We start from the raw sequence: 23,283 nt of genomic DNA on the forward strand, positions 1-23,283 counted from the left end.
TGTGAGCACTGGAGCCTGTGAAGAACAAATAACTCTCCCCCTCTCCCCTACCCAGACTCATTTCCACAGTTAATATTCAAGTAGTGAGTTGGCTAGGGCGAGCAGATGATGTCCAGGCTTAGAGGGATTATAATTAAAAGAGAACAAAGGGAGAGAGAACAAAGGTGGAGTAAGACCTGATGTGTCAAGGAGCTGGAGGAAGTTGGATCAGTTGTCTTAAATCATCAGCGATGGTGTTAGATCATGCCAAGCTTGAACTGCCTCACTTTTTCATTTTGAAGAAAAGTTTGCCAGAGGGCTTTTTCCTTTCTCTGTCTCTCTCTGCTAAAGGCAAATGCTTATAAAGATGGTATCCTCTGTTCTCCCACTCCTTCCATTTGGAGCCCATCTGACTCATGGACAGAGTAACATGAGGGGAGAGAGTCTGTAGTGGTGGAGCCACCAGTTCAAAAGCCCTGCTGAGCTGGCCAGGGTGGAGATTTTTGTGAATTTTTCTAGAAGCAATCAGGAGTGTTAGAGTCAACAAGCCACATTTGTTGTGGCTTGTGAGTTGCTGGTCAAAACACACAGAGAGCGAATGTACAGTTAAACTTGTAGTCTGAGAAGCATAGAGACTTGTGCTTTCATATGTGACATGCCCTCTCAACAGCTACCAGTCTCAGAGTTCCTTGTGCACAGGGAAGAAAGATGGTGAGAGGACCAAAGCCTCATTAACATCAGAACCATTGATCCTAGGAATAGTGGGAGGCAGTGCTACTACTAGGAATTATAGGTCCAAAATATATGAGAGCAAATGTCTCTCTCTCTCTCTCTCTCTCTCTCTCTCTCACACACACACACACACACACATGTTTGGGTGCATAATTTCAGCAAATCTTGGTAGTGAGGGGGGGAATGATAGCAGGTAAAGTACCATGGACAGCACCTTTGTTGGAGAATGGAGGACACGTTTATGGATGCAACCGACAAACATTTTGTTGGCTAACCTAACTATGCTTTCAGCTGGTCAGGCAGATGGACCTTAAGCTATTATTGCCTGCCTCCCCAAACCGACAGTTCAGAAGTTAGACTTCAAAGCAAGCCTCTGAGAACTTGGGACCGTTAAGCATACTCTTTCCACTTCAGCAAGATTGTTTAATTTAGAGGTATGGTTTATTTTTAAACAAGTGGAATGGGGTAGAAAGAAGCGTGTTCCCCCAACTGTGTTGTATTTCAATTTATTCCCTGGAAGCTTTCTCTTTGAAGGTTGAATCTAGCTATTTTCAAAAGGATTGCATCAAACCTGTTTGCTTACAGATCCCGGTATGTTTACACCAACAGTTCTTCCTCACCCCCTAGAACACCCTCATTTATTTTGTTCTCCCTTTCTTACCCGAGGAGCGCCAACTAATTAGGTTTTTTTTTTTAGGCAAATTAATCTTGAAGTAACACTAGGAGGTGAGAAGTTAATTTTCTCTCATTCCCTGCTTCTTTATGACTATCGAATTATTCATGAGCATTTTATGAGGGCCTTTTTTCCAGCACTTCATCTCAGCAGTTTGGAAGGAGGGGTGGTTCTGGAAGGGGGAAGTAAAAGAGGTCAAAGGCTTTGCAAACTTGATAGATTCTGGGCTGAATTATGATACTCACACTTTTATTTGAAGTGATAAGTTGTGAGAAGGTGGCCACATTTGCCTGGATAATGTTTTCTCTGAATGCCTTCAGAGAAAGAGGTTTCTGAAATGTGATAAATCTTACAATATGTTAAGTATCAGAACTGGGTAAATTTTAATGGGCTTGGCTTTCGTCTTCATTCAGATCCAGCCACAAGCCACCAGTCACCAATGCTGGCATATTGTTATGATTATGTAGCAATTATTTCTACGGTTCCTTCAGAGTTCTTAGAACTTTGCAATTCCTAGGGTAAGGGTGTGAAATTGGATTAGGCCACTGTGCTTGATGCCAGACATAGGATGGGAGGGCATGGCTTGGCCAAAACAGTGTCATGGGCCAAATGGGAAGGCCCAATGAGGGTCAAAGATCCCCCACCTCTGTCTTACAGTATTCCCCTCTTCTTTTGCAATTGCAATCACATTTGCAATTGCAGAACAATAGATCCATCAACTCCTTGTCAAATCTTACCTTGACTTCCAAGTTTATAAAAGTTACTGCTGAGTCTGTGACTCAGGACAAAATTGTTCTTTTGACGTGCCATTAGTTTTTGTCGCTTACAGCACATTTGGATCTTGTTTAATTTTCTTCATTCACATGCCCCTATAATAAGGCATAATCTCATGTCCTCATGTCCAGAGCCCCATATCTGCACAGAACCTCATATGAAGCACTCCCAATGATACAGCAGAGAGGAGCAGGGCAGGTGCAAATCTACAGGGAGGAAGTTCTATGACTAGAGTGCCACCATGTCACCACGAAACAGGTCACATCCACAGGTGAGACTGTGGATTGGGCCTCCCCCATCAGATTTTATGGCATAAGTCAGCAGGTATTGGAAGGAAGCTTCTTTAAGAGATTGGGCCTCAAACCAAAATGAAACCACCTGACTCTTATCTTCCCAACTACTGTGCAGATTGGAACTCAATTATTCCATTGGCAGTACCCAAACATCATGCAGTTCTTGGCTGCAAAAAAGTAACATGGTGTGCTTAAAATATGTATTTGGAGAGAAAATGCAGTTTTAAATATGCTTTGAAATGTATTTTTTCCCCTGTGGATTTTCTTTTAATTGCAGATCTATGCAATGGGACTTATGGGGAACCGACACAAATCAGAAATACACTGAATGTGTCCATTTCTGCTTTTAAGTCCCTGCTGGGAACTTTGTAATTGGGGGTGATAATTTCATCTCTGTGTAGACTAGCTTTCTTTCTTGTTACTTCATCCTGGAGCTGATTCAGTGATTTCTCCCTTTCCCCATTTCATTTCTGAATTGAAGATTCATGGAGAATACCTAAGAGGAGTTATGCGCATCTAATTAGCCGTTTGTCAAAGTTCTAGAAGCGGTTTGTTTGAACGCACCTCATGGAAATGAAATAGACATGAATACATCCTTCTTAAGTGATGTTTCATGCCTCTTCACAGGAGTTTGCAGGGAAAGGAGCACTGGAAGCCATCCCAATCTAGGATGTTCTAAACCAAGTGTTTAGAAATGCTAAATCAAACTTGACAGTTGGGAGGCCGCCTGTCACAGCTTCAAAGAAATATGTGTCTATCAAACTGACTGAGGGAGGCCTAAATGCATCCATTTCCCCTCCAATGACTGACAGGATCGCATCCAAGACCTGTGAAGTTAGCAGGTCATCATGATGAATATACTTGTTAAGAGCGCATGTCTGTTTAGCTAAAGCAAGCTGAGAAGGCTTATTTAGGAAGGAAGTGTGTTCTCTTTAATATCTGAACATCTTAGCATTCTCTCTGTTGTCTGATGTTACAGGCTGCATTTTCATCTCAGTTGTTGTTTGCTTGCTGTCTGGCTAGACCTTAGTTTTGTATCACATCCCACTGATTTCTTAGGGACAAACTCTGCATGCTGTTAGGTGTGTCTCTTAAACTCAGGGGCCCTATAGGATTTCCAGTTTGGCCCTTGAAACCACATCCAGTCACAGGATCCCTTCTAAAGGCTTCCCTGCGCATACCAAAGAATCCTACAAAAACACTCTCTTAGGCTGTAAACTCTTGGCTTCATCAGCCTTTTTTCCTATCAGGGTGGAGCTCTGATCCCAGCCCCTAAGTGGCAACTCTTACTTCATTGCACAGGAAATTCCCAAAGTTTAACATGGTTCAGAATTCTGGTGGGGCACCAAAACAATAACAAAGGGACTGAGAAATGGGCAGATTCTTTTAACTCAGAGCAACATGACTTACCATAGAGACTTTTGCATGGAAGTCAATTGAAAGATGGACTAAAAAGCAAGTTTTAAAAGTCTGTCAGAAGGAAAGAATGGCCATTACAGAGGGAGAGTGACATGTCCACTTTGCAGACTTGGCTTGGCCTCTTTCCATTTACAGGGAACCTTCTGATAAACAGGCGATTAGATCCTTAATCAGAATAGCTGATCAATTGGGCTAGAAGTGTTTGTGGGAAAAGAAAACATCGGGGAAAAGACAGTAAGAGCTGTGTCATCGCAACAAGGCTTATCTGCTCTGCATTCCCCCCACCAAATGATGTGCATTCAACCATTTTTATTACCACTGCCGCCTCGTGTCAAAATCAAAGCTACATCGCTTTTTTCTCTTCTTTTTTTCCAGAAAAAAAGGGACAGCAGTTGTTGTGGTGAAGTGTAATTTCCTGATGGTTTCTTTAGAGATTTTGCCTTGAATTTATAGGTATTTTAGAAGAGAGAATTGGTGTATCTTCTCTCTTTGCGTGTTCTTGAAACCACAAGCTGTGCACAGCATGCTATCAATTAATTTAAACTAACTTTCCATCTGCTCTGACAAGTGCAAGGTTTTGACTGAAAGACAGTATGATGGAGTGACATGAAATACGCTAATAGCAAACACTAATGTAATGCGCAAGGCACTCTTCTGTGGAAAATGGAATAATCACAGTGCGGATTCTTCTTTCTCCACCCCCCCCCCCAGTTTTTACTCCATGTTAAAGGCTCACTTTGGTGAAAAATGCTTATTGTTCTCAAATATTTTCCCCATCAACCCAGGAGTCTTCAAGGCTTCTGCAAGAGAGATAAAGATTTAAATTTTACATAGTCTTGTAATTTTACGAATCGGATGCGTCAGATCAATTCCTTTTTAATTACCGCTTTAATCAAGCTTTATGTTATGGAATTATTCCATTAGTTTTCTGCCATTAAAGTAAAACCAAGTGAGCGCTGGCTGTGCTTAGAAACTTGAAAGCTTGCATTTTCATTGTCGGTTTGATAGCGGCGCAAGTTGGGTTTCTTTCTTTCTTTTTTTCTTTCCCCGATCGTGTGACAAAAGTAGCAACAGCTATAGTGAAATTAAAACAAGCAAGGCTTCTCTGGAACATGCACTGGAAATGACAGCAGCTATATGATAGCTGCATTCATTTTAGAAAGGCTTTGTCACTGAAGGTGTATTCCACTTTCAATATATTATTTTGGTTCTCTCGCTCTCTCTCTCTCTCTCTCTCACACACACACACACACCTACCTGCCACTGAAGAAGTGTGCATGCACACGAAAGCTCATACCAATAACAAACTTAGTTGGTCTCTAAGGTGCTACTGGAAGGATTTTTTTTATTTTGTTTCGACTACGGCAGACCAACATGGCTACCTACCTGTAACCTGCCACTGTATTAGTCTGCACTTAAGAGTAAGCCCCATTGAACTCTGTGTGATTTAGAATGATAGAGTTGGGAGGGACCTCAAGGGTCATCTAGTCCAACCTCCTGCAATGCATCTTTTTGCCCAACATGGGGCTCAAACCCATGACCTTGAGATTAAAAGTCTCCTACTCAAGGTAAGCATGCATAGCATTGAGCTGTACATCACTGCCACTATTATATTTCACCATTCATTTATAAAACAATCAGAGTGGTTTACAATGGTGGTAGATAAACCATACAATAAAAAAACATAAAATTTTAAAATCAGAGATCAGCTATTATAGAATTGTCACAATTTCTAATTTGTCTAAGGAAACAAAGGAAGTGGGTTGGTACCTTAACTCACTGATAATAATAATAATAATAATAATAATAATAATAATAATAATAATAATTATTATTATTATTATTTATACCCCGCCCTCCCCAGCCAAGGCCAGGCTCAGGGCGGCTAACAAGCAATAATGAAAACAAGTTGAATGAATACAAAGCCAAAGGCCAGAGTTGAGAGTTGGAGATACATTAGCTAGAAGCTAGAAGCTGGGAACAACAGAGAGTCAGAGTGAGGTTTTATTTCTGTTTGAATCCAAGGCTGGGGCTATTGGGGGCGGGCAGCGGGAAGCAAGGCCCCCTTGAGGTGTTAATGCTGTGAACCCCTCCATCATGGGCTCAGGTTGTATATATGTGTAAATAAACCATATGTCCTAAAGACACTACAGTCTCCACTGTGCCCCATCCCAAAGGAAACGTGAATGCTGGGTAAGCACCCAGAACCCCTGGAATCTCTCACTGCTTTGAGATTGGGGTGGGGTGCAACAGTAGTTAAATTCCTATTATCTTTTATATGCCTTTAGCTTTCTGCATTTTAACTATGTTTGTTTTATTTTTTGTGAGCCATTTTGAGCCTGTTTCAGGGAAAAGATGAGATATAATTAAACAAAATAATACTAGTAACAGCAGGAGCAGCAACAGTAACAGTGGCCCTCCATCCCTGGAGATTTTTTATTCCCCCAGTATTAGAATTCTTGTTCTTTCTGCTTCGTTTTCGTGACTTTTCAGTTTATGACTTCTGGTTTATTATCCTGTATGTATTAGGGCCTTTTTATTGCAAGCAACTTTGGAGGTTTTTCTCAGCTGCATAGCGAGGCATAAATTTTAAAGAGTCATAATAATAATGAGGATGATCATTCTTACTATTGTAGCAGCTTGTCAGTTGCCTCTGCCACATTTATGGCGCACCTATTTATCCACTTTGGCAGACAGCAAGGAATTACACCCACCCACGACCACCAGCATTGCTACACAGGATACATTATTAAATGCTGAGCTTTGATTCATCAGGGTGCTTGTTCTCTCTGATATTTTTTTAAAATATAATCTTTCTTTTATGGCCCAAAGGAAAGCAAGAGAATCTCTTCTAGTCTCTGAGATGCTAGGATAGATTGGGTGTGCTCCCTACTGCAATTCAAAATTCATGCCCTGAAAAGCAAACCTTCCTACTGTGATAACAGGCGCATTACAAAAGCCTGCAGCAGCTGTGATAGTCTTGCAAACCACTAAATAATAAAACACAGCTTTAGTGTAATGTGAAGTCCTTTGGGCCATGGAGACTCCTTCCTTGCTATAATTAGAGGGCCCCTCTGTAAGTTACAGAACAGAGGCAACAAGCTGGAGGAGAGATTTTGAGTTTTCATCCAGCTCCCGGCAGTGAAGGAAAGCACATCATCTTAGCACAGCAGCAAGAGCAATGGCCCTTGTCTCCTGTCCCTAGAAGAGGCGTCTTTAGAAAAACCTCTGAACTGTCTTGGCAGAGGATAGGTAACCCCCCCCCAAAAAAAAAAATCAAAAACACAATTGCAAGCAAAAACTGAGGGAGAGACTATATAACCTAATCCCATCCCATTTCACATCATTTTCCTGCAGATTTTCTTTTTTAAGAGTACAGTCATACCTTGGTTTTCAAACAGCCTCATTCTGGAATGTTTTGGCTCCCGAATGATCGAAACCCGGAAGTGACTGTTCTGGTTTTCAAACATTCTTTTGGAAGCCAAACGTCTGATGGGGCTTCTGCTGCTTCCAATTAGAAGCTGCACTTTGGTTTTTGAATGCTTTGGAAGTTGAACGGACTTCCGGAATGGATTCCGTTCGACTTCCAAGGTATGACTGTACATGAAAAGTCTGCACTCCAACTGCATACCTTTCAGTGCATTCATTTGCAAAATGTGAAAATGCATCACCCAACACAAAAAAAAAAACCAAATTCCAGAGAAGTGCATAATTCAAATGGGAGTTGTGTTCTAACTCATAAGTAAGTCCAGGAGTGTTGAATCAGACCAGTCTTCTGTGAGAAATATAACAAATTGCTTCCTCATCCCTGTGAAGAAGGCACATTGATGAATTTACACAGGAATATCAAAAGATCCCTTGTATTAAATGAGAGCTTTGTTCACAGTGACTGACAGTGGCTCTCTGGTCCTCCAGCCCTAACCTCGAGATGTTGGGGATAGAAAATGAGACCTTCTGCATGCAAAGATGATGTTCTATCACTGAGCTACGGTCCTTCTCCGAAACATCTTTCCACCCAACAAACACACACCCTTTCCAAGAAAGGATACTTATAGGAACATAGGGAGCCACCTTATACGTCAGGCTATTGGTCCATCTTGCTCAGTATTGTCTACATAGATTGGTAGCGGCTCCTCAGGTTTTCAGGCAGGGGGATTCCCCTTCCTACTGGGGAATACGGGGATTGCACCAGGGGCCTCCTGCTTTATCACTGAGCCCTTCCCCAAGGTGGGAAGCCATAACCCTGATTCTATTGTTTGTTAAGAGACCTTTCCTGAAGTATGTTCCCTCTGGATTGCAAATCCACGCTTGCTTTCTGAGCTAATCTGCTGCTGCTTGTTTTTTTGACCCTGCTTTGAAAGGTTGGAACTGGTTTGAAAGTAACTATCACATACAGGGAACCTTCTTGCCACAATAGCCCACTGCTGGGTATTGGCTTTTGGTCTTTATGGTCATTATGGTCATTTGGTCTTTATGGTGCGACCTCTGTAAGCAACTTTTGTGTACAGAAATGCAACCTTCTGATCTATGGTTCCATGCTGCTCTTGGCCCAATGTCATGTGATCCTTGGCTCAATGCATTGGCTCAACACAGCTGCCTGCATTTTTGTACTCTCCATCACAATGAACTTTAGGAGTGAAAAGGCAGTGACTCAGTAGAACAGGCATAGGCAATCTCGGCTCTCCATATGTTTTGGGACTACAATTCTCACCATCCCTGGGTCCTGCTAGCTAGGGATCATGGGAGTTGTAGGCCAAAAATATCTAGAGGGTTGAATTTGCCTATGTGTGCAGTAGAACATCTGCAAAAAGTTTCAATCCCTGGATCTCCAAGGTAGGTCTGAGAAAGATTCCCTGCCTCATTCCATTATCTATGCCCGCAGTAAGATTGAGGGCACAGAGCATGCTGTCACATTGGCCACAACAGGAAAGCCATTCCTGCCTTTGATGGGGGTAGGTTTGCCTCACTCCCCTCTGAAAGGAGATGCGAAGTTGCCTCCTCTTCTGGGGGTGGCCTTGAGGCCATGTGTCTCTTATAGTCAACCAGAGGGTTGGACCAGCCTACTATTTAATGATACTCCACCCCCCTCTTCTCCCTCTGTTTCACTTTGCAACAGTCAGTCTCTCCCTCTATAGTGTGAGTTGCAGCTAAGCACCTTTATTTGGGGAGGGGGCTATTGGGACTCCCCATATTCTCCTACTTTACACTGTAGAACACCTCTTCCCGCTTTGGCTTCATTTGGCTGTTTGGCATACAGTGCTGGCAGCCAGTGGTGTAGCGTGGGTTGTCAGCACCCGGGGCAAGGCAAGTAATTTGCGTCCCCTAACCCGTGGATTTTAGCAGGGGCAGAGAGCTGCGAGTGCGAGTGTGCCCCCCCCAGATGTTTCGCCCGGTGCGGCCGGCCCCCCCTGCACCTCCCACGCTACGCCACTGCTGGCAGCTAAGAAAAGATCTGAAACTATTGCCACTTTGTGGCATCGTGGGAGTGAAAGGTGTTCTTTCCAGATTTTGATACCAGAAATTGATATTTGAGAGGGTTCCCTTTGGGCCTGGCATGCACATCATGGTGAATGTTGGTCAATGGAGCCAGAATGCACAGTTTGGGCTTCCATTAACCAAGTCTTACTTAGCAAGGAGGGAGACTTTCTTCCCCATCTTTGGCTGTGGAACATAAAATCTGCTAGTCTGCATGCCCCAGGGAGAGGAAGCATTCAGTTGCACATAAGTATTGATTTTCCCTGTTTGCACCTAGTTCTTTAGTTAGTCTGGTAGTCTTCTTTTTGGGTGTAGGTGTAACATGTCCTATCAATTAAGCATTGCAGCTTCTAGAGACTTTGGGTCATAACTTTGCTGTTCAGCTCAGAAGATTCATGGAAGAGAGAGATGCATACAAATGGTGTAGGTGAATATTGGATTGAATAACAAAAGAATGGCATAGTAATGACAAGCCAAAATGTCTTCCATTGAGCATCAGTCTAAATCTATAAGAAAAACAGTCATTTGAATTACTCCTCATTGTCAAGTGGGAATCTGGCTGGGTAGCTATGTGCTTTATCCAATCTAGAATTTTGCTGTGGCACCCAAAGGAAGTTCCGTTGGCATTGTTTTGCTTTGATCTTTCAGCTTTGCAAACGCCGAACAAAAATGTACATTAATATATGCACATGAGCAAGATATGAACAGGCTCCCAAGGCACTCTGGCAATTTCTCCATTTGTGACTGCTATTGAAAATGGCATTTGCCCGGCTAATCAGCACAATTTTTTGATTAGCTTAATAACGGTTATATTAAAGTTGTGCTTTTAACAAAAATTCTGTTTAAAGAACAAAATTATTTAATGCCAGGGCTGTTTTTACATGCGCCTTTCTCTCAATGCAGATGATTTTGCACATGATGTGCCTTAACACTTAATAAATTTTGCATTTAATTTAGTGTAAATAAGGCAAAAAAAAATTAAATGTTGTCTTTTTCATGCAACAGCAAAGTTTTTATAGGTTCTCGATATCTGGGTGAAATGAAAACAACAGTGAGCTAAATAAAATATTTGCATGCTTTTGCTGTTCCATTGGCTTCAGAGAATCCCATTTTTTATATGCTCAATCTAGCAAATTAAGGGCTAAATGGGATTTGCTGAGTGGTGGGTCAACATGTTGTTGCAATCAGATTCATTAGTGCCAAGAAAAACAGTTTCCTCTTCCAACCTTATCCTATAGGCTTACAACTGAATCTTCATTCAACTTCATTTACCTGAGCTTGCATCTGTTTAAGGTCAACGTCTGTACCACATTGAAAAATGGCACTGTTTGATTAGAAGCTTCATGGATTTGTGTGGGCTAGCTTGCTTTAACAAGCCTTCTTACATTCCTGAATGAATACCTAATCACAACCTTTTTCAAAAACTAAGAAATGACATAAATGGGATTGGTGCCTGTTTTTGTAAAATTTAGTTGCCAATGAGGCAAAAAAAGACAAGATTCATCCATAATCCATGTTTCATTCCACATTCCCTATGGTTTCAAAACATCTTGATCACATACAACATTTGGGGAATAAGGGCCTTCCACCTTCTGAGTGATGCAACACTGGCCAGAGATGGACCATGTTGATAGGTTTACATTGGCTATAGACAGAACTGTATTTACCCTTATGCTAAATATGCAGCAACAGAGAGACAAAAAGAAAAAAATCTCAGATTGCTGCACTATAATAGAATCTCCAACTCCCTGTTTTCTGGCACCTTTCAATCCCCCGTCTCTCAAAAGTTGGGATACTCAGGTTTGTATCTAAATACTACTTAGAGTAGATCTATATCCAATATTTTCAGTGCGCCAGCTTTGAGTATGACTGACACTGAATACATGCTTTTGTAGACAATGTGCAATGAATTTTTCAGGATTGCGGTCTGTCCCTTATGTGTTGTCAAAGCATTTTCCCCACACAATGTATAAAACCCAACATGCTGACCTGCATTGGTCCAAGTCATGGTTTTTTAATGCATTCTGGTGCACGACTGGAGCTCCTATGAACATGGCTCAGGTGTCTTAATAGAGATGCCACCTTCCCAACTCAAAGGGCTAAGAAGGCTGAACTGTACCCCTCCCCACTGGACTGAACAAGGAAATCATTGCAGATGGTGTAGCAACATCTGTGTATCGTTTGACCATTGTAAATATTTGGAGTGGGGGAGCGTGTTTCTTTTAAAAAGGGCCAACATCTGGTCTTAAAGTGAATGTACAATCATGGTTGGTACAACAAAGAAGCTTGAGAGAATGGTTTCCTTTCAAGGCACACTTGCTAGTTGGTGTAAGAGTATGAAAAACTAAATGTGCGGTTGGATTTCTTTAATGATTCATAAAAAGCTACCGTAGGAACAGAGGTATGACATAGAAGGTAACGCTTAAACATACAGCATGGTGTGTAAGTTTTTGTTCAAATCCAACCCAAAATATACAGCTGCGACATTCTCTTGCATAAGAAAGCTCTGCAATTCAAACTTTAAATAAGCAACTTTATTAAAAGAGTCTAAGACACTTACCTTACCCCTAGTTACTGTCAAATTCTATTAAAAGCCACAGTCTGTCAATTTAATATACTTCTTTCTCTTTTTTTGCTGATATTTCCTTTGTTATAAAAAAATTTGGTGTGAGCTTTGTGGATCATTTACAATTTATTAACAAGATGGACGTCTTGGTACAATTAGAACTTTGCCATTTCCTTACATGCTCACCAAATAATACTTCCCCCCTTAAAAAAAGGATTCCTATTCATACATAATGAACACCCTTTATTCCTACAGTTTGCGAACAAGTGTGGTTATTTTGCACGGACCAAAAGAAAGAGGGGAAAAAGAGGGAGTTTTCATTGTTAGTTTTCATTTAAACTGTGTGTGTACCTGTGTATGTATGTATATATACTATATTCAAAACAAATTTTATATATATGTATATATTTATATAACAACTTTCCCCCCACCCCACTAGGTGTGCTCAAGTGTCACTTTAATGAGAGCTAGCTTCCAAAGGCATTGAGAGAACTGGTTATTAATAGGCTGTTCATGAACTTTTTTTAAAAAAGGGCCACCAATGGGAGATCTTGATAGGAGTTCTCATTTGCATGAGTTTGAATGACACTACAGACTCCCCCACCCCTAAAGCTGATGACTGCCTGGTGCCCAACCACTGAATTCTCAAGTGTTTTCATTGTAAATTATCTGAAGGCGGAAATGCTAGATGATGGCATCAGTTTTTTGCCTATAGCAAAGTCAAAGGGCACACCTTCCGATCTCTTATTTATAATTGACACACAGGCTGTGTTTTAATGATAAGCCAGCATTCGTGGCTTATTGTTGTTTATTGAGATTGAACATTCCTGCACTGCTGAGAGGAAGAAGCAAATCCATAAGCCTTGGCATCCCATTACTTCTGAACCTGGGATTGTGGACCCCCCCCCACCAGCCATGATCACTAGCTAACATTTAAGCCATGGTTTGCTGTTGGTTGATGGATTGTAGATTGTTAGGAAGCAACATGGTCTGCTGTTGGTTTATGGATTATAGATTGTTAGGGGGCAACAAACTATAATCCCTTGTTTGGATGGTGTGAGAAATCAAGCCTTCCTGATTTGTTCATCCAGCTTGCTCCAGGCGTGATTGGGCAATGTGTGCCAGTATGTTGCTTGTTCCAAATAAGCAGGGTGTGGGTGTGTGGTCTCTTGTCATGTACAAACACAGAGACTTCATTCTCATTGAGATGGAGAACCTGTGTGTGGGCAATACTACTTCACACTGGTTGGTTGTTGTTGTTGTTGTTTTTTTTTTGGGGGGGGGGTGTTTCACATGATGGAATGGTACTCAATGCAGGGAATATTCTCGCATCCAAAACCAATCCATGTCAAGGAGGAAAGGCTGGGCTAGAACTCTTTCTCCCTGTTGTGTTATTATTCTATATGGAAGTATCCTTTTTCTGCATTGGAATTTTCCATCATGTGAACCTACCATCTAAAATGGGACAGTTACAAGAGCTTGGCTACCTCACTAAAGGAGTTCTCAGTGTTGGCACTCTGCCTGTGGAACTCCCTTCCAGCTGAAATTGGGTCGTCCCCACTCTACCTATGTTCAGGCACAAATTTAAAACCCATCTGTTTGTTCAGGCCTTTTGAGGAGGTGTTAAGGAGATATCATTTGATTCTCTATCAAAATGTCATTGATGTTTTATTATTTGTTTTTTAAACAGGTGTTTTCTTTTAATAATTTTCTACCCCGTGCTCTCTTTGGGAAGGAGGGACAGGATATAAAATAGATTTTTATAAAACCAGAAATATCTAAATAGATGATCCATCAGCAAGAGCTACTTTCTTTTCCCTAGAACACGGTTACTTTTCCCTCACCTTCCACAGCAAGCTGAAAGAGTAAAATATTCTTGGATGTGAACAGGAAGGATGAATTAACAAAAGGTACCTTACCTTTTGGAGAATGGTACCAGACTTCTTTTCTTAAGGAAGTGCCACCAAAGTGGTCATTTCTCATGGTACCACCACAATTTGTTCTCTTTTGGTCGTGCTTCAGAGTAGACCCACTGTGACCAGTGGAACTCAAGTACCGTAGCTCAGGTGCATTGATTCAACATGTCTACTCTGAGTATGACTAATATTGGATCTCCCCTTCTATATGCAGCTTACACAGCGTGTTGAGCTATTATTGGTATGTTGATCTGTTACCTAGCCTTTGTGCTGCTCTGCTCCATTGACCGTGAGCCTAAGGCGAATGCCATACAAAAGCTAACCCTATTGTATATCTCTTCTCTCTATATAAATATATATACATATACATACACTCATACATATACAAATACTAACCCACAGACAATTTTTTTTTAAAACAGTTGAATAGCAACAAGTCAACAGAGAGAGGGGGGAGGTGGAGTCCTTCTGTAATTCTGCTCCCAGAAGATCAGATTTATGTGGTGTTTTTATTTTTATTTTGTAACCGTTCGGCGAGCAACTACATCAACCGTCCGTCTTCATGGGCGAGGAACCCATTGGTAAAGTCAGACTGAGGCAGGAGATTTTTTGTCAGAAACTTATCGTGCAGCTGGGAGGACAGACAGAGTGAAGTTGCAAAGTGCCACATTTGGCACGACTGAGGCTTAGGAGTGAAGGAATCGTAAGAGTCAAAGGTGATCTTCTGACTGGGATGGCATATCCTTTGCTTGCTTGTCACCATGGCAACTCAATATTGTCAGCTTCAGGTGTCAGCCAGGAGTTCTTACAGACCTAAGCGATGGGCAAATAATGTGTGGTTATTAGCAAGCAGGTGACAATTATATATATATATATATATATATATATATATATATATATATATCCCCCTTTTAATCTGAAGGTTTTGCTGACTTGATTGCTTGCACATGATTAAGCAAGGCACATTAAATTACCCATGTTCAGAAGCAATTATTTATGACAATTTACAGCTGGAGGATAAAAGTTCAAAATGTTACACTGGTCAATTGCAGCCCTTGAGTAATATATCTTCAGAAATCCAGTCTAGGAAGCTGAGATGCAAAATGAGAAACAAAGTGGAGGGAAGGGAAGACATTCAGGAAATTGCAAGAGGATCCATAATCCATCAATGGATTTCTGTGTGCTATTAATGTTTACAAGGCATCAAGAACAGAAGGGGAAGGTGCTATTTATGGCCTTTGAGAGAGTGTTCTTGAGCCCAGGTGCTACCACCTAGAAGAGCCTACCCCTACCAGCTTTAATTAAAACAGTGGTGGGACATGGAGAAATGTCTTCCAAAATGTTTAATGTCCATTCAGAATGATATAGGAACAAGTGTTCCTTTAATACAGTCATTTAATACTATCATAATACAGTGGTACCTTGGGTTACATACGCTTCAGGTTACAGACTCTGCTAACCCAGAAATAGTGCTTCAGGTAAAGACTTTGCTTCAGGATGAGAACAGAAATGGTGCTCTGGTGGCGTGGCAGCAGCAGGAGGCCCCATTAGTTAAAGTGGTGCTTCAGGTTAAGAACAGTTTCAGGTTAAGAATGGACCTCCGGAACGAATTAAGTACTTAACCCAAGGTACCACTGTACCAGAACTTGGGAACATCCATTGAAACAGAATGTTGGAAGATTCAGGATAGATAAAGGAAAGTATCTCTCCACATATCACATGCTTAAACTATGAAATTCACTCCTGCAGGAGGTCACCAGCTTTAAAAATGGATTAGACAAATTCCTGGAAGAGGAGGCTGCCAGTGGTTCCAGCCACAATGGAGATGTTCTACCATGAACACCAACTTCTGGGCATCACACGCGAGGAGAGTTCCTGCTGCACTTGGGTCCTGCTTGCAGGCTTCCCACAGAGGCATCTGTTTTGGTCTGATCCAGCAGGGCTTTTCTTCTTTTATTAAGAATGGTAAGTTCCTTATGTTCTTATATAAACTCACCCTTGAGTACATATTCAAGATCATTTAATATAGAGTTAACACAGCTTTAACTATCTGGGCATACTCATAATCACAGTAATAACTGCATGGATTTGTTTCATATGCTTAATGCATTTTTATGAGTGAAATGGAGATTTTAATCTGTGCTAGTTACTCCAAGAGTGAGCGGTTGAGCCCTCCCGCCCTTTTGGCTCTCGAAGGGGGAGTGATCATAAGACCTTTATGTAGTAGGTCCACATTTCAATTTAGCAAGCTGCCATGCTTACGGGGCCACAGCTCTGTGCCCGTTGCAATGCAGAAAGAGAGATGATACCAATCACAGTGAGCTAGAAAGGAAAATGATCTGACTTGGTATAAGGTAGGGATGGGGGGAACCTGTAGCCCTCCAGAAGATGTAGGACTCCATCTCCCACCATCCCTGAATGTTGGCCATGTAGGCTGATGGGAATTGGAGTAAGAACACTTGAAGGCTCAAAACCTTCTCATCCCTTATGCAATGCATGTCTATGTTGTTTTGTGGGACATTGTATCTAAGACCATGACCAAGCGCACACACACCACTTAGACTTCCAGTAGAAAGAAATTGTATCAGGTAACCCCAGGTGGCTATTTTTCCAGATTAATGGAGTCTGTGAGAATATACCATATTTTTCAGTGTATAAGGCAACATTTTTTCCTTAGAAATAAAAGGCAAAAATTGTGGGTCATCTTATACATGGATAGCGGGCAGGGGGGATTGGTGGCAGCAGCCAGCAAGAGATTGGCAGAGGCGATTGGGTATGTGATTGGTTGCTGCAGCAAGGCCTGCTAATGATTGGCTGGAGCTGTGGCAATTAGGTGGGCGATTTATGGCAGCGGTGAGGTGTGCATGCAATTGGCTGTGGTTGCATTGAGTGGGCAGGTGGACTTTTGGCGAAAAGCATGCAGACATTTGGTGGCTGTAGCGAAATAGGGGTCACCTTATACATGGGGGCATGCTATACATGGAAAAATACGGTAAGCAGTGTCTATCTTTTAAAAAATACTAGTAATGTTCTACTTACTTTTCTGAAATGTTTTATCATCATTAATTCAAATATGTTGGGTTGAAGCCAACCAATGATTTCTGCTCATGTAACGAACTCTCCCCTCCCTCACTTCTACCCCCATGTGCCCCACACAACCCTCCACATCTTTTCTGGAGGGCTAGGGAAGCCTCCAGAACAGATTTTGGAGAAGTGTTTGTGGGGAGAAAGGGAGGAGAAGTTCTGTTGCACAAGTGGAAGTCATTCTATTTCTGTGATGACTTGGTTGGCTATAACACAATGTCTTTGTTTAGCTGCCTTCCTCATCAGCTTGCAATGGACCTCTATGCTTAAAGCAAAAAGAAACAAAGACGCTGGGAGATTTTTTTAAAAATCCAAATATTGTTAAAACTGTTATCAGCCATACAGAAATGACAGTCCCAAAGAGAAGGGGACTTATTAGCATGCAAATAAATTCACAGTTGTGGCCTCCATTTCCATTGCGCATTCCACTGATTGCTAAACATATACTGACTAAGCGAGACCCCAATGGTTGTTACTTGTTTGCTAGATAGTTATTGCTGTTTGTTTTGAATAATTTGTATCTGTATCTCTGATACAGGCACATTGGGTTTTGTGTGGAATACTATAACACTACTAAATGATTTGTTTGTTAGTATCACTGGTCTGTTACTCAAATCAAATTTTATGCTGAGTTTCTCTAGCTCGGGAATTATGTGATTAGGGTTCCATCATTTTTGACCAAGAAACTATGCTATGTTTAACATAACATTTCTTCAAGAGGAAGATCCAAAATGGCGATCATCTAAGTCAAAGGTCATCTAAGTCCTCCTGGTAACCACCATAACTTCTGCTTCAATGAAAGCAATAGATCTTCTACTAACCCAAAGCTAGGTACCCTGCACCTTTGGGGTGAATGTGATCTCATCCAGAAGAGGTTGAACGACCCTACCTAGTTCACCAGCATTCTTTATTCATAGTACCTCCATCTTGTAAGTCAGTGGTGGGGAACACATGTTCCTCTGATCATTGGCCATTTCGGCTGGGGTCCAGGGGGGTGGAACAACAGCTGGAGGGCTACAGATTCCTCATCCCTGTAGTAAGGATTAAGTTTTTACTTTTGAACTCCATTAATTCTTGAACTAGCTCCAGACATTGGAGTATCTATTCTAGTGCCTCTCTGAGCTTGAAATACTGGAACAAAATTAATAGCTTTGTATGTCAGCTGCACACAGGGCTATCTCAGCCAAAACCTCTGGATGACCTCACCCATTTTAATGTACAGTGGTACCTCAGGTTAAGTACTTAATTTGTTCCGGAGGTCCGTTCTTAACCTGAAACTGTTCTTAACCTGAAGCACCACTTTAGCTAATGGGGCCTCCCGCTGCTGCCGTGCCGCCGGAGCACGATTTCTGTTCTCATCCTGAAGCAAAGTTCTTAACCTGAGGTACTATTTCTGGGTTACCAGAGTCTGTAACCTGAAGCGTATGTAACCCGAGGTACCACTGTATTTGTTAACAAGCATATAAAACAAAACAGAACCTTGTGGTGACCAAAGGTGATGGAGTAGAAGAGCAGTCTCCTAGCACCACTACCTGGATCCAGCCTTCCAGAAGGGAACGGAGCCACTAAAGAGTGACAGCTTGTATATCCGTTCCAGCCAGATGGCCCAGAAGGATACCGTGGCTGATGGTATCAAGTGCTATTGGGTGATGATGAAAATGAATCAACATGATAGCACTTCCACTGTTCTTTTCACAGCGCAGGTCAAGTCATCCTCCAGAGTAACTGAGGCAGTTGCTATTGCAAAACCAGGTCTTAAGACTGGAATGGACTTAAATGATCAATTTCATTCAGAAAATGTTAAAAACTGAATGAGGCCAACGGTCGTCTAGTTCAGCAATATGTTCTCACAGTGGCCAACCAGATGCCTTAATGTGAAGTCTAAAGGCAGAACCTGAGTAGAAGAGCACTCTACTCACCTGTGGCTTCCAGCAGCTGGCATTGATAAGCAATACTGCCAATGACCGTGGAGGCAGAGCACAGCCATGAAATCAGCCATCTATGAATTTAATTCTCTTTTAAAGCCATTCAGGTTGGCTCTAGTAATATACAGTCATTTGGTTGATAAGGATAGATGTTCAAGTTTGCTAGCTGATCACTCAGTTTCTTCAGGGGGGAGAAGCACAATTACCCTCTCTCCAGATATTTATTGAATTAATCTTCAGATGATTAAAAACATGCACTTTCAGCATAAGGTTCAATAAAACCTGACTGCTACTGAACAGGGAGATGGGAAGCTGATCAGAATCAAAGTGCTAACAAGACAGTCAACAGTGTTCAGGTTGCTGATTTACCCACATTCCCTCCCTAAAGGAGGATGGGAGGAGGAAATTCATGACTGCTTTTTTTTAATGCCAGAGTCCTTTCTTCTATACCAGCGATGGAGAACCTCAGGCTAATCTGGCCCTTGGGACTCTCCTCAGGACACCCCCCCTCCCAAACCCTGACTTACACCCTCTTTGTGTGTCTTTTGGCTAATTGGAATGTGCCCTTGAACTGTGATATTTTTTCTTTGCCTGGGAAAGGGATGTTTAAATATGTGTAGCAACAAGCCTCCTATGCAAATAGAATTGAGAATTCCAGTTGCTGGAAACTAGGAGTGGAGAAGGCTCTTGTGCTCATGTCCTACTTGCAAGTTTCCCACAGGCTTCTGGTTGGCCACTGTGAGAAGAGGATGTAGCACTCGATGGACCACTTGCCTGATGCAGCAGGCTCTTACTATGTTCTTGTGAAGGAAAAGGCAGTGATTTTGGGGCTAGCCACCTCAGTGGCGAGTCAAGGAGGGAAAGGGTTAGCTGAAGAAAAGGAGAGGCTACACACTTGGTGATATAGTGATTAATGGGGGAAGGAAGACTGCTTAAACAAGTAGATCTCAGAAGGACTCTGAGGATATGAAAGGCGCTAAACTCCTCTGAGTGAAGAGCTCACTAGGTATTTTCTGACAGCAAGAGAACCCTTAGGACTTTGAAGATCCTTGAGATCCATAGTGGGAGCTCTCACATATATCTAGAGTTGGCAATGTCACCAGTGGCTAATCATGAAAATGCTACTCTGTAGAAACAATATTGCACAATCAGGGAATGCAACTGAAGGTGGGAAGTTGAAAGAAAAGAGAGCACCACGTGGCCTTGGCAGCAAATAAAAAAAATAAGCTGGTGTAGCTTTAATTTGGAATGCTGAAAGTCCTCCAACACTGCTGCAGTTTGGAATATCACACACTGAATACTGAATCCCATGGAAGACAAGGAGATAAATTGGGTTAGATAAAAAATTGATAAACTTGAGCAGACTGAAATTGTGATTTTCTGTGGCCTCCCTGCCAGCAGAGCAGCAGCCAAAATTTGTCAAGTAAATTATCTTCTGTGAATTATTGGCTGGTTTTAGCTATAGACTGTTTTAAAACAATTCAGAAAATGACTCGGCAGTCATACGCCTGACATTAATAAACCGCCCAGAAAAGAAACACAGTCTATTACAAACCAGTAATTTAGCTCTGTCAAAACCAGGGAATATTAAACATTTCCCCCCTCTCCTCCTCAAGACACACCACATAAGGCATCAAGGTTTAATCTTCTCAAGTGCTGCTTTCACTTCTGAGGAAAAGCTGATAAAAAAACAACAACTGGATCACATAGTAGGAATATTTCCAAATGATCAAGTATTTATACCTTATGGATACACTTATCTTTCACATTTATTCATCGTCTCTTTTCCTCTTTATGTGGATGTGTATGCATAGAATACATATTTCCTATATGTATTTATTTCTTGTGTGAAATCATCCACAAGTTCCTGGCTTCATCCATTCATTTCAATGGAGTGTAAATTATATAGGACCAGCAAGCTTCACGTGGCTGCTAAGAAACTTCTTGTGCAGGGGTAGCCAATGCAGTGGCCTCCAGAAGCTATTAGGCTCCAAGTCCCATCAGCCCTAGTCAGTGTGTGACCCATGTGACGATGCCATTTGCAATCTGACACCTGGAGACTGTCAGGTTGGGGGAGGCTGCTTTGCTCCATTAACTGTTTCCCCAAATTCTGCTCGCTTGAGACTCAAATAGATTTAAATCATCCAATTAATGAAATGTTTAATGGTTTATGTCTTCTGGATTTGTAGACTGGAGGGGGAAATGAGACTATATTGCATCTTAGGTCTTCTGGTTCATTGCTGAAATGGGAAAGAGTGGCATCATCATAAGTAGGGGGCGGGTGGATGCAGAGGACTCACCAGGGGTGAAGTCTTACCAGGAATTGTCACTTCAACTGGAAGGCTTGAGGAAATTAATAGATAGTTAAATACAAGGATATCTTTGAGGTTTATTTGCAATCAGAGTCCTGGCATCTGTGTGATGCGCCATTTCCCAGCACACCTGAGGCCTTTCACACTTAGTTTGACAAATTAATTTCAATGCAGACTCCACAAAACTCATTTAGTCTCTTCACATCGAGTTCAGTCTTTGCCTCCTCACTTTCCGGCAGGGTAATGGAGTGTTTTACTTATCGCTGCCAAAGTCAAACTTTGCAGTTTGCAGACCTGGCTAGACCCCAAGGAACTTGGAAAAGGGAAAGCACTAAAGGTTGCTTAGACTGACTTCAAAAATGACTGAACAATTCTTTGCTCCTATAGCTCATTTCAAAGTAAAGTCATACCTCGGGTTAAAGACACTTCAGATTGAGCGTTTTCAGGTTGCGTTCCGCGGCGACCCAAAAGTAACGGAACGGGTTACTTCCGGGTTTCGCCGCGTCGCTCAAAATGACGTCACGCGCACACGCAGAAGTTGTGAATTGTGACCCATGCATGTGCAGATGCGGGTTGCATTCTGCTCAGGATGCAAACAGGGCTCTGGAATGGATCCCGTTAACATCCAGAGGTACCACTGTAGCATTGTGGTGCTCGTATCTATTCTAGAATGGACAGGAAATGTGGGGCACCGACTTTTGCGTATGGTAGAACTATGTGCAAATGGGTTCTTGAAATCTATTTCTACAGTCTGGAAGGAACATTTCACCCAATTTATCTAGGGGGCAAGATAGATTTCTAAAGGTATTCACTATTATCTGTGGTTTGATTTTTTTTTTCCATGCTGGCTGGGGCTTGCAGGAGTTGTGTTTCCAAAAATCTGAATGGCACCAGGTTGAGGAAGACTCCTGTTCCAAGAGTAGCTAACATGTGACCCATAAGCTGCTGCTGGACCCCATCATTCCTGACTGTTGGCTGTGCCAGCAGAAGCTGATGGGTGTTGGTGTTCAACAGGGCTGGCACTTTGCATTTTGCTACTTGAGGCAAAATGCCACCTCGCTGTGACCTGTCACCACCACCAGGGAGAAGTGGCACTGGTATTGGCATTGATTTCCAGTGAGATCTCACCAAAATCTCATGAAATCTGGCACACTCCATGAGATCTCATAGAAGTTCAGTGAAGTCTCCTGAGATGTCACCAGAAAGCAGCACCGACCCCAGCACCTCTTCTCCATCAGAGGTGGTGGGGCAGGCAGGGTGCCCATGAGGTGGTTGCTTCACCCTGCCCCAATGGGCAGACTAGGCCTGGGGGGGGGAGATATGGGGGGCACAGCTTAGCTGTCCCATGTACCTGTAATGGCTGTGTGAACTCTGGATACACCCTTTCTGTGGGTGTCTGGATTGCACATAATCCCAGCATGTGAGCTGGAGTTCACAAACTGGGAACTCTTTACAGTCAATGATGAACGACATTCTTCATACAGGAAGTGAGTGGCTCTTTTTAGGGTGTAGTGGAAAGCATGACTCTGCTCCTAAATCAGCTTGCAATTAATTGCTCTACCCATGAGTAATGTGCAGCATACTGAGTAGAGGAACCACCAATGCAGTTTGAAGCTACCGTACTCTTGTACAGCAACTGGTCTATGTTAAAAGTCCAGCGAGGCTCACCATACAAATCTTCTTCCCAGAGAAGTCCTCCCAGCACCAACATAACATTGTCATTGTTTTAATGCCAGTAAAAGATTTTGTTTTTGTTTCTCTGGGAATTTGAAAGTGTTAATAATGTGATATTCCACTGCTAAAATAAGTTGTTTTAAATAATATTTATGTATTTTTTAACATTTACTTTGGTCATTAATTGCTTTTGGGCTTTTTTTGTAGGAACTGATAAACACACTGAACAAGCCTAGACAACCTGCAGAGATCTACATTTGCCTACCCAGAAATTCCAGAGCACATTTTGATCCTGAGGGCCAGTGTGGTGTAGTGGTGAGTGTTTTACTTAGACCAGGGTTCAAATCCCCATTTGGCCATGAAGCTCACTGGGTGGCCTTGGGCCAGTCACTCTCTCTTAGCCTAAGTTACTTCACAGGGTTGTTATGAGAATAAAATGGGGAGGAGGAGGACTATGCCTT

At 42.1% G+C, this 23,283-nt stretch overlaps 2 protein-coding genes across 4 annotated transcripts in view; one reads left to right on the forward strand and one right to left on the reverse strand.

The window, feature by feature from the left end:
• Positions 1 to 23,283, forward strand: part of SDR42E1 (short chain dehydrogenase/reductase family 42E, member 1) — a 986,520-nt gene that overhangs the window by 110,368 nt on the left and 852,869 nt on the right. The window lies entirely within an intron of this gene.
• The window catches only part of CDH13 (cadherin 13), a 671,588-nt gene continuing 660,001 nt past the window's right edge, over positions 11,697 to 23,283 (reverse strand). For 2 of the 3 annotated variants that reach the window (XM_083513633.1, XM_083513634.1), the window contains exon 14: positions 11,697 to 14,640. In XM_083513633.1, coding sequence (XP_083369759.1) covers positions 14,633 to 14,640 — 8 coding nt within the window. In that variant the 3' untranslated portion in view covers positions 11,697 to 14,632. The remainder of the gene's footprint in view (positions 14,641 to 23,283) is intronic. The other variant, XR_014528541.1, reaches the window with a different exon arrangement.

Source organism: Podarcis liolepis, assembly GCF_965112155.1.
Source record: "Podarcis liolepis genome assembly, chromosome: 7".
NCBI lineage: Eukaryota > Metazoa > Chordata > Lepidosauria > Squamata > Lacertidae > Podarcis > Podarcis liolepis.